The sequence below is a fragment of the Cyprinus carpio genome, chromosome A8 (assembly GCF_018340385.1).
Source record: "Cyprinus carpio isolate SPL01 chromosome A8, ASM1834038v1, whole genome shotgun sequence".
Taxonomy (NCBI): Eukaryota; Metazoa; Chordata; class Actinopteri; order Cypriniformes; family Cyprinidae; genus Cyprinus; species Cyprinus carpio.
This window is the reverse complement of record NC_056579.1, coordinates 27063750-27076686: the sequence shown is the minus strand read 5'-3', so window position 1 is coordinate 27076686 and position 12937 is coordinate 27063750. Positions and strand designations below refer to the sequence as shown.

The following is a 12937-nucleotide window of genomic DNA, read 5'->3' as shown; positions in this document are numbered from 1 at the left end:
TAAATTCATTTAACAACATTACAGTTTTTGCTCGTTGCTTGAACACATTTTGCAAAACTTCGCTCATTGTGCCAAAACTCTACACACAAGTAAACATGACACAACACTGGGAAATATACCATTCACATCTGTCGAATTGAAACTGTACTATCAAAACCTAAACTCTGCTGTCAAAACCTAACATTCCTTTGTCAATGTAACTCTGATGACAAAATGACACATACTTGCATCATATACATACACTTTCAGATCAGTGGGAACACACTAGTCTACTTTATATAAAACTTCAGAAGGCATATTTTCAGGAGGCACATTTTCAAACAACCAAAAAAGCAAACAGGCCTACTCAATATTGTACATTGCAGCACTGTACATTGCAGTAACATGAATTCAGATAAAGCAAAAAAATAAAAATAATTATAGAAAAAAACACTATAGTGTAAACACAGAAAATCATGGCAATTGTGCATACGTGGACTCATGGATCCCGCCGTCTGTTGGGGTCTGGCCACAGGACCTCATCGACATCACAAGCAATGTCTTCTCCGCTTGCATGTCGAAACCATCCATGGATTGCTGTCACCTGAATGTCACCGCAGGCCTGTTCCATTGCCTGCAGAAGAAGCATGCGGGCATTTGGTTGGCGGTCATATACACTCCATATCCACCAAAAGAATTCCTCTATAGAGTTTAAAAATGGTGAGTAAGGGGGCAAGTATACCACTTCAAACTGATTGTGGTTGGTGAACCAGGCCTGGACCAGAGCAGCCCGATGGAAACTGACATTATCCCATACCACCACAAACCTGGGCTGCTCTGGTCTGTTCTGTACAACTATATTATGGAGAGCCTCTAGAAATGTGAGTATATTTTGGCTATTGTATGGACCTAGTTTTGCATGATGATGCAGAAGCCGTCGAAGGCTTATGGCGGCACACAATGTGATATTCCCCCCGCGCTGCCCCGGGACGTGCACAATCGCCCTTTGGCCAATTACATTACGACCCCATCGTCTTGTTTTGCGCAGATCGAATCCTTCATCAATGAAAATGAATTCAGGAGGCTGTGCAGCTCCATCCATGGCCAAGATTCTCTGTAACAAAAAAAAAAACACATTACTGTACTACAGTGCTACATACAGAACCCTCACCCCATCACACAGGTACCTGTGTAGCGCTCCGAATGGATCCATGTGGTACTGATATGGTACATATTCAGCTGCTACTGGATTTCACCAATACTGTATTGTAAATGTAAAGGACAGTTACACTTACCCGTACATACTCAGCTCGAAGTCTTTTGACCCTGACGCTGTTCCTCTCACATGGGACCCTGTAGAGCTGCTTCATGGTGATGTTGTGTTTTCATAAGATGCGTCTGATGGTGGTGATGCTCACATGGTTTATGCTGTTGAACACTTGCCTGTCTGCAAGTATTTTCTGTGGTAGCTGGTGGAGACGGAGGGCATTGTCTGCCCTCACTAGGTCCACAACGGCAAGTTCCTGCTGTTGTGTGAACAGGCATTGGCGCTTCCCAGAAGGTCTTCTAGTCAGTCTAGAGAAATACAACCACAAATTGTCATCGGTTTGCTTCTTTTTCTTACAGTACTTTACTGTATATACTGTATCATCCACTGTACTGAAACATCTCAATACAAGTAATCATGGTATGTTTCACAAAAACTACCACTTTGGCTGCAAAAGGAGCATTAGCACCCTGCAATACCCTGTACACATGATGTGGCAATGTGATATACTGTAGTACAGTGCTGTAAACACCATCTGAGTAGAGTAGAAGGTAGAGAGGTGAAGACATACCGGTCTTCTAGTCGGAATGTTCTTATTACAGATGCCACTGTGAAGCGGCTTAGATGTGAGGACTCTCTGCCCAGCTTCCCTCATAGTCAGGCCATGGTTGATCACATGCTCCACCAAAGTTGCTCTTATATCATCTGAAATAGGGGTCCGTGCATGACCACCTCCTCCTCCTCTTCCTCTTCCTCTTCCTCTTCCTCCGCCTCCTGCTCTCCCTCCATCTGTGCTTGCAAAGTTCTTGAAATGGCTAAACTGAGGGCTGATTGGTGTTCAGTTTTGCAAGTAAGTGCCTTCAGGTGTGTATTTGAGTGGTTGCAATTACCCGATGTGTAATGTATTTTGGATACATGTGTTTTCCAAATGGCACCCTGAGATTTCATTTTTGAACGAAGTGTCTTATGTATGAAATAGAGTGTAGTATGCAGGACCAAGTGTGCTGCATAAAGGAGTAAGTGTGTTGCAGAACTGCAACTAGAGTGCAAAGCAGCGCTTTTGTGTTTAATTAAATGTGTTTGAGGTATGGTAACAAAAGGTTCAAGTTGTGTTACTTTAGTCTAAGCATGGGTCTATAGTGTTCAAGCAAAGGGCAAAAACTGTAATTAGTTCTGAAAGACTATTAGAGATGGACTGAAAAATTGACTGAAAATATTCCCATGCTAGTTTAACATCCTGTATTAAAGTTACTCTTTGAGATCACTATGGTCTTAAAGACACCACTTTTTTTTTTTTTGAAAGCAGTTCATTTTACAATTAATTACCCAGTGATTATTTTCAAGGATGCATCAAATCCTCAAATGCATGTACACATTTAAGTGGGACCCATTACTCTCATTCGCTCACCTTGCACTGTGAGTAAAAACTGGCTCAACTCACCTCGCTCTCCTCTACTACATAACCACAGAGTGGTGCTGCAGGCCAGTGAATGTGTGAAACAAGTGCCATTTGCTCATGGTTTCCTTAATTCATAAAATGAAAGATCAAAAGTACACAGTATTATAATATCTGTGCTACATTTGAAAGGAATTCAGTGTGCAACTTTTGCATTGTATTTGTGTTTTTTATTCGCACATTATATCCAGAGGCACAGACACTAGCAAAAGAACAAAGAGTACCATGGCACTACCATTTGGACATGTAATATTGTTTTAGGGACCATGGTTCATTGATATGATGATCATCATTACCATCCGACATCATCACTGTAACATGGTACTGTCATATTTGTACAGCCAAAACATATGCTTGAGGAATAATGAGCAAAAAGTTCCACATTTTGAAGCTTGCTTTGGTTTTTAGTTTGAGTAAAACAACAACAAAATCTACCCAGCTGAGACTTTATATAATGATTATTTCAAGTGTGCATCCAGAAAGCATCTATAAAGAATGTCTTTACATATTAAATGAGAGAATTCTGTGTTAATTGATTATTTCAATGAATAATTTAAATAACCTGTTTTTATATTAACAGATAAGTGAAAAGAATCACATCACTGTTTCGTAAAGTATGACTTCTGGGCAGTGTCGAGTGACAGTATGTCAAGCATTAACATGCATGCTGGAGGGCCTTTCAAGACACAGTGTCGTACATCAATCTGTCTGGAGTCTCTCTGGATTATTTTCAACTCACATGAGCCCTGCAAAGTCTACATTCTTAATGTCAAGGGAATGAGGCATATTTAAACATCCAGTAATGTTGCAGGTCATGGTGTCATGTCATAATAACATTTAAAACATTTATTATTACCCGTTACGTACTGCACTGCAAAACTATATACTGATGTTGTGGCCAGTATCAAGTGCAGTAGCATGTTAAGTGCAATAAAATATAAAATACAGTTTGAATCACACGCAGTTATCTACATAACATACCCACAACACGACACGTGAAAAAAGTTCCAGTTCTCAGTTGAGGGTCTTGTCTCTTGTGTGACTAGTCTCAGACTGTATCATTATTTCACAAAATCCTCCACAGTCTTCAGCACTTCGCTCACTTCCTCATATAGACATGATCTGTGCAGGTGGTTGATGTGGGCTAAGCAGGTGCTGTCCAGTCCAGAGTGGGTCTCGAAGCGGCCTGCAGAAATGTCTGTCCTCTGCAGCGTAGCGAGGGAGAGGGACCGCACAGCGTGTGTCTGCGGGGCCGATGTGTGGGTTTATGAGGAAGTCAGTGGGTGGATTGAATATCAGAGAGAACTGGGATGGATGGATGTTCAGAGGACAGGGCCTGCCTTCCTGAAGACACCTGTGAAAAACACATATAAACGCAATGAAGTAACTCTACCTCAGTGCATGTCAGTGTGTTGCTTTTAAATTCACCAACACAAATGTGATGTATGGATAAATGCATGGAAAGTTTAGCAAGACAGACTTTGACAAAGTGTTGCAAAAACATTTAAAAAGTTTCAGACTGTTGTGTCTCGGGTCAAGGATTTGATACAAAAGTTGTATCTTAAAGGAATAGTTCACGCAAAAAATAAAAATTTTAAATTAAAAATTCACTCACTCTCAGTTCATCCAAGAGTGTGTTTCTTCATCAGGTTTGTAGAAATGTAGCACTGCATCAGTGTCTCAGCAATGGATGCTCTGCAGTGAATGGGTGCCGTCAGAATGAGAGTCCAAACAGCTGATAAAAACATCACAATAATCCACAAGTAATCCACAGCACTCATCAGTTATTCAGTTTTTCAATGCTGGATGTGTTTCAGTTTCTGTCTTCTCCAGATGTTAACTGATGGACTGGAGTGCTGTGGATTATTGTGATGTTTTTATCAGCTGTTTGGACTCTCATTCTGACGGCACCCATTCACTGCAGAGCATCCATTGCTGAGACACTGATGCAGTGCTACATTTCTACAAACCTGATGAAGAAACAAACTCATCCTGATCTCTGATAAACTGAGAGTGAGCACATTTTCTTTTTCAGGTGAACTATTGATGGGAACAAATTGAGTGTTTCTGTGAATGTGACTTTTGAAGTGTGTTTGGACAGTACCTGCAGTGAGTGTGGAGGTCACCGGGGCTGTAGATGTGTTGGTCTGTGTGCTGTCTCTCTCCTCTGCTGTTGTTGTTGTTGTTGTTTGTGGTTTTCTGGTTGTGTAACCCCTCTCTCTGCAGCTCCACACCCTCAACGTCCATTTGTTGCCAATACTCTGACGCTCCATTTTTTCTTTCCCTACACATCATATAACACACACTCATTACAGTCATCCGCATCAGTGCTGGCTTTAACTGACTTCCTTTACATCTGTCTTTCTCTGCTCATAAGCTGACTGACGTGAGCACTCCTGAGTAATTCTTCTCAGATCACATTCTGAATCATGTTCACTTGGGTTTGATGACAACATCTGGGCGCAGTGTTTTGGAGAGAGCGTGTGGTACCTTGATAATTACAAGCAACTAAACTAAACCCTTACCCTGTAGTACATGCATATCCTGGTTAATTACTACTAGTCAGTACTTAATTGGATAATTACAGTGTATAAACATTATTTGCAATTTAGTGAAAACATTATAGATTAAATTCATATTAAATGCAATTATGTAATTATGAGTGTACTGACAAGAATTTATGATAAACTAAAATATACTTTAAAGACATTTCTCTTGAAACTTGTATGTCATATATTTAAATATATTTGTAATTAGACATTTGTGATGATGAAATTGCAATTTAGTACATTTAAAATATATTAACTTTAAATATAATATCAAATTACACACTACAGTTAAAATTATAAAGTACTTTCCGTGTGCTTTAGTATGTTAGTTAACACATCATCACAATAAGTGTACTTCCTTAAAACACTACAAAAGATTATGATTAAGATTATAAATTTTTTTTTTTTTATATTTGTCTTATGAGGTATTCTAATTTGTTGAGATAGTGAATTGGTGGGTTTTTGTTAAATGTGAGCAAAATCATCACAATTAAAAGAACCAAAGACTTAAACTACTTCAGTCTGTGTGCACTGAATTTATTTAATGCATGTGTTTCACAATTTGAGTTGAATTACTGAAATAAATGAACTTTTCCATGACATTCTAATTTATTGAGATGCACCTGTACACTACACATGCACTTTCATTACAATTAAGTGCACGTGTTTCACAAGGGAATGAAGACATGACATGGTTTCAAAGTAAATGGTGACGGAATTATTTTAAAGTTGTAGATGATGAACCAGGTCTTGAGAGCTCTGTGTATTTTCATTCTGTCTCTCACCTCTCCATCTTTCTCCTCTCCTCTCGTTTCACATGTCTCACCAGACAGGAAGTGATGAAGAACATGCTCATGAGGAGGATGATGGCTGAGCTGATGAAGGACACAACAAGAGCTAAACGAAAGCCATGATCCTCGAACCGAGACAAAGCTGCACAAACACAGAAACCAAACACAGTGAGAGGATGACAGCAACAGATATTTTCCTGTACTTTAAAGAGACACTCTGAGCAGTTCTGAATCCTAATATGCTATATTTATGAGATTACCTCTTAATTTATATCACCTAGTAATCTCACTAGTTTAGATTGACAAGCACTTTTCAAGTCTCAATGCAAATCTGTTATTATATTCTTTGTATTATGGTTCTTTGTATAATGGTTTCATATTCTGAATGGAGTTCCATAACACTTTTTTGTCATTTAAAACTCAAATTGTGGCAATAATTTTGTCCAACAATCTGCATGAATGAAATATGAAATTTCTATAACGTCACTATTGTAAAAATGGTCTAACATCAGCCCAGATATTGGCATGTCACTACTGAGAATGGCAAGATACTGTTTTAAAGGGTTGACAAATGTAAGCGTGTTCACATCTCTCATTTATCATGTGTGTGTGTGTGTGTGTGTCTTACGTTTACACTCTGGAGTCCCTCCACTCCAGTGTGTCTTATTGCTGCTCCACACACAGGACATCTGACTGCCGCTGACCGCTCGGTGTCTGGAGGGGCACTGGAGGCTCATCACGCTGCCCACACTCGTCCCATCACCGGACACCAGCTTCAGAGTCCCGACCGCAGGAGACAGCAGTGGAGCGCACTGACCTGTGCGAGCCAATAACACCCACCTTACAATGCTGCCATGATCAGACTGAATTAAAAGAAACAGTTCACCCAAGAATGAACGTTTAATCACCCTCAGGCCATGTGACTCACCCCAGTGAATGGGTGCCGTCAGAATGAGAGTCTAAACAACTGATTAATACATCACAATAATCCACAAGTAATCCTCACTACTCCAGTCTATCAACTAACATCTCGATTATTGTGATGTTTTTATCAGCTGTTTGGACTCTCATTCTGACGGCACCCATTCACTGCGGAGACACTGATGCAGTGCTACATTTCTCCAAACCTGATGAAGAAAGAAACTCATCCTGATCTTGGATGACCGATATCTATTTTCAGCAAATGTTCATTTTTGGGTGAACTCTTCCTTTAACTGATCATCAAGACCAAGAGATTAGAAAAGCAGAAAGTAAAAAGATACAGATAACCAAACGGTAAACCATAGTAAAAGTATCCAGAAAGCCACAGGTTAATTTATGTGTGCAGATTCTCAGATTGCTCTGGGCCCTACGCCCTGTTCCTCCTGCACTGCTGCTGTTCTGCTGTGAGAAGTGAAACTGTAAAGCAGGTGTGAGCTGTACTGTTAAAGGGTGGCTAACAAATAACATGGACATAAACCTGTTTTAGTGACACAAAACTTCAGGTTAAAATGTATACATAGTGGAGACCAGGGCTGCTTCAAATTGTGTTTTTGTCATACTTATGTTGTCACACCTTTTGCTCCAGTGAATATTGCTTAGGATAGGTTCATTGCATGGACTATTTTGAAATAGACAAAAAGATAATTAAAAAGACTATAAAGATAAAGATAATTATATAGACTCAGGTAGGGTTCGACCCCCTACCCGAGCATTCAAGCATGCTGCTTTGCAGAATATTTCTTGCCTTAAACTTACTCAGGCTTGACGGGCAGCTGTTTAAACACACAAATTAAAATAGCATCTGTTTGTCAGAATATTTTATACATGCAATTTTGATGACTTTTAGGAGGGACTGAGAGGGACAGTGTGTTTATCAGCAATGACTCAAACTCAAAAATGTAGCTGATTTTTAGAGAAGGCTACACGATTTAAAGCTTGGTCTGTTCCTCACACTTGGAATAAGTAGGCTTATAGCTTCATGAAAATGTTTACAGTTGTGTTCCACAGACAAAATAACAGCATACAGTTTTATATATATATATATATATAGCGACATTGGTAAACCTCACGTCTACATAACAGAAAACAAAGATGAAGAAAGAAAGAGGAAGACATTGTGTTTCCGATCAGAGAACCGCTGTTATTTGCACAGGCACGTTTCCTGCTCTCATATCATCTGTCTACACTTATACACATGAAAACCCCAAAACCCTCTCTCTCTCTCTCTCTCTCTCTCTCTCTTACAAACACACACAAACACACACACACACATTTACAGTTTTTTTGAATTGCTAAAACACTAAACCCCAATCTCTCACCCAAATTCTCACTAGCTTAAACCAATTTATTGAATAAAGCACTCTTTCTGCTAAACCTGAAAAACATCCAGGCAGTTAGGCTCTATTTGTGAATCTCATGCACCCTTTTTAACTCTTAACTCTTAACACTTTCTCATTCACTTTAACACTTATCACACTGTGATGCATTTATGCTGCAAAAGTTAAACACAACAAGCACAGGTGTCATCATTTACATGCAACGATTCAGAATTGTTCACACTTGTTTCTAATGATGTGATCAAAATATGAGTCAGCTCAGAGAGCACAAGTGTCACAGGAGACTGAATGATGATACCAACAATACATGGACACAATCTGAGGAGGAGAGGAGGAAGAGTACATGTAAGAAGAGGAGGGTGAGGAGAGAAAGAGGAAGGTTTAGAGAGTGTTATCAAACCTGGATCTGTCAGAACAGAGGGGTTTTCTCTTTGTCTAGCAGAAAAGTCCTCAGGCCGGACTCAAGCACAGAGACATGATGCTGACAGAATGAATCTCTCACTGAGCCTGATTTCACACCTGCACAGCTTACAGTATTTGAGTGTACTGTAACATGCTCATCATTTAGAGTTTTACTTGACCTTTTTGGTCTTTGCAGTATCCAAGTGCTGAATATACAAACATTCAGTACTATTCAATATTCAGCATGATAATATTCTTGCAGTACATACAGTAGGCATATACAATATATCCACCTACTCAGTTGCAATTAGCTACTATACTTTTTTACAGAATTGCAAAATTGTTTACTCAATACAATATACTTTTTTCTGTAATGTTCTCCAGTTTTCTCTGTAGTGTCTGATGACTCGTGTGTGTGATCTGAGAGCACGGGTGATTTTGATTTGCAGTGATTGTGTGATTTTGATGGAAGAGTTTTCGTGAATTTAGTTTGAGTATTAGGTAAAGTTAGTTCGCGTGCCACTACTGTTCTATAGAGCCCACAGTCCTACAAAGATACCACTACAACAATTAGTTTTAACAACATTATATCGATACGAAAATATTATTTAAAAAGCGCCTAGTGTATTGTAGCAGCAAATTTAAACCAGAGCTATAGCTGCTCTCGATGCGTGAGGGACCGTCTGACAATTCCACCCACTGGGTTAAAAACATCCAATGTCTTTTAACTAAAGTGACTTTTAACATTTTACATCAAACATGTAAACTGTAAAGCTTTTATTACTCATAGTGATATTGGATATTGGTAGGATTTTGCCAATAGCTTCCCTCATATATGCAGTACAGTATTACTTTTTTATTTATTTATTATTATTTTGCTGTCCAAGGGTCATGCCTTAACTTTGCAATTTCTGTAGTGCATTAGTTTTTAATATTTCTCATGGGAATTTAATAATTTTTTAGCTAAATCTCTCTTTTTACTTCCAGCCTTCATGGACAATTATATATCACTCATAAATGATTAAATAAAAAAATTAATAGTAGTTATTAAGACTGATGTGGTTTGGAATTTGTAAAATATGCTTGGTAAATATATATATATATATATATATATATATATATATATATATATATATATATATATATATATATATATATATATATATATATAATCAAAATACCAAATTGTCTAATAATTATGCATGCACTGTGCATACATAAATTAATAAATCTTAATATAAATATAAATAATCTGCTGTATAATCCAAGGCCACTAGAAGTGTACTCAACCTTTAGAACATGAAAAAAAAGAAAAGAAAACTTTTGGTGAATTAGTTTTTAATGAAAATATGTGTGTGCTGTACACACAGTAAGGGTGTTATTGTCAAAATAAAGTAAGTCAATCAGGTCACTAGTAATTTACTACAACATTTGGAACATGAAAAAATGAATTTCAGTAATTTGTTTTTCTAAGAATAATTATATACTGTATGTACAGTAAGGAAGATATTGGCAAAATGTTATGTGTAGTAAGTCTGTCTTGGTTACTACAAACGTACTACAACCTTTGGAACAAAAAAAAACCTTTTGGTTAATTACAGTAATTGTTGTCTAAGAATTATTCTGTACTGTATGTACAGTAGAGCAGATATTGGCAAAATTTCACCTGTAGTAAGTCAGTCTTGTAACTACAAATGTACTACAATCTTTGGAACATGAAAAACTCCATTTTGATGAATTACTGTATTTTCCCCCTAAAAATATGTGTGTACTCAGTGTACATACATTTACATTAGAAGGCGACATATTGGTTAAATATTTTCAGTAAGTTTACTTACTATGGCTTTGTAAACAATTTATATTAATTATTGGATTTCGAGGTAACTGAGAACTTGAACTGAGAGGTAAATTTGAGACGGTCCCTAAAGCAGCCTAGGCGAATATCAGCGAATATCAAACCTAAAACTAACTTTACCGCGCTGAATATATTCAGACAACAGCTACAGGACATCGGATCCATGTACAAACAGTAATGTTAACTGTTAATATCGAATTCAAACTCAATCGGCAATGTTGTTAATTACAACTGGTATGAATATTAATCTACAACCGCTTTATTTTTAAGGTATCCCTGTTTCAGTGTAATAACAAATGAGTACTTATTTAAATTAATTAACATCTTACTTTACATATACTTACTAGGCCTATAAGTTAGAGTTTGTAATTATGTAATAGTCATAATTTACTATCATTTCCATAGTAGCATATTTTCTTCTAACATTTGTTACGTGCACGTACACATCTCATGCATCTGTGTGTGAGAACGCTAAAGTATCACCGAGCAATCTTGTGCTTTAAAACAACTCAAAGCTCTAATCTTATAGAAACCAACACATTTCAGAAAGTCATGTGGCACTGTTGAATTTACCTGTCTGGTTGTGAACGCTGCTCCAGTCCCCCATCACTGATTCAGATGCACTGATGAAAGCCATTCAAACTGTGGCACGAGCGCTTTCGCTTCACTTCTCTTTCTGCCTCTCCTCGTCTCGCCGAACCAGCGGACGCGCGCGTGCACAGAGAGAGCGACAGACAGTCTGAGCGAGTATTTAGGATTTATGAGGAGGACACGCTGTCTCGAAGCTGTCTCTCTGTCTCAGTGGCTTAACCAGCGTGTGACTCATCAAGTCCCTGTATGTGTGACAGTGGCTTCAGGTCCAGATGACCGCTGCAGGACTCAACTAGCCTAGATTAAAAATAAGAAAAAGATAACAAGACTCTTAACGGCCAATATAAAAATTCCCACAGAATTTTTTAATCAAATACAAGCCAAATCTTTTTGATTACATTTATACCTCATTATATATATTCTGACATTATGTGATTTTTTTATTTACTCACTCCAAAGGTTAGAGCTCCTAAAAATAGTAGGATTAGTTCAAGCATTGGCCTAAAGTTAAGATATTTTGCTTAGGAATTGTGTTATCAAACTGTGACATGTGAAAATGTAAAAAATGGCCTATGTATATTGAATTAAACACACTCAGGACTGGTGTTCATTTAGACTACGCAGTCTGAGGAATGCCTTGAAATTGCAGTTGTCTATAAAATACAAAAATTGTAGATAGCCCATTGACAAGTTATCTGGTTAATGCACAGCATGCCTCAGTTTTTCTGATGACTGTAAAACAAAAGAAGAATTATTGCAGTTTAGTCTCAAGGCCTTATCTTAATGCTGATGACCTGTAGAGGAAGTTAGATGTTGTCTTGCAAAAAAATGGGTTTCAGTAAGTAGAAAAATGAAGTGAAAGTTGAGCAAGGGTATGAAGTAGATGTTAGTGAGAGTTTAAAAGCATCCTGAAGCCAGATGGAGAGGCTCAGAAAGAAGAACTACTGCAGGAAGTACTGCAGGTGCCTGCAGAGTCGTGACAATCTTAGATTATAAAAAAATTCAACATATCCAAATTTTATACACCATTGTTTTCGTTTAAATAAAAAGCTAACACAACCTAATTCTTTATCACCTATTTTTTATCTTAAACTCAATTTTATACACCATCATTTTCATTTCTATAATGTGTGAACATATCCCCTATCGTATTCTACAACAAAAACAATCAGAGCGCCTTATTATCACTGGTTTTAATATTTTATGACATGATTTAGCATCGCCATAATCTCACATTGCTTACACTCTATTCACATACATTATTATCGTTTTACTCACTGTTTCCTTGCTTTAATGGCGGATTTCACCCCACCATAGACTCCAGGACTCTACGCTCCATTTGACCACTCAGTCCATGATCTACTAGTGAAGCAGGCCCAGCTGCAAGAGCGGACAGCCACGCTGGAAACATCCCAGGCTGACGCTCACAAGTCCGGGGTAAGTCTATGGCGGAGACTCCATCGTGCAGCATGTCTGTGCTACCTTAGCTAAAGGTAAGGTGCACACTCACTGTTTCCCTCTCGGACAACATCTCCAGGACTCTACGCTCCATTTGACTAGTAAGCCAATTCTCAAATAACTGCTATGATGGCTTTTGTTTACCCCCCTTAAATGATAGAAGTACTTTCGCTGTCCAATCTATTAAGACTGTGTCTGTTCCCCGAATAGTGAGGTCAAAATATAAATTTAATGCAGGATCTAGAAAAAATCTGGTTGTGATTACACCACA

At 38.0% G+C, this 12937-nt stretch overlaps 1 protein-coding gene across 1 annotated transcript; it reads right to left on the bottom strand.

Annotated features, from left to right (window-relative positions):
• Window positions 1-2620: 2620 nt before the first annotated feature.
• On the bottom strand, window positions 2621-11365 carry LOC109051515 (sushi domain-containing protein 3-like). Its single transcript, XM_019069052.2, has 5 exons — window positions 11191-11365; window positions 6671-6859; window positions 6037-6184; window positions 4807-4986; window positions 2621-4056 (listed from the first exon to the last, which is right to left on the bottom strand). The coding sequence occupies exons 1-5, from the start codon at window positions 11252-11254 to the stop codon at window positions 3810-3812; spliced, it is 828 nt and encodes a 275-aa protein (XP_018924597.2). The 5' UTR covers window positions 11255-11365; the 3' UTR covers window positions 2621-3809.
• Between the last annotated feature and the right edge of the window lie 1572 nt (window positions 11366-12937).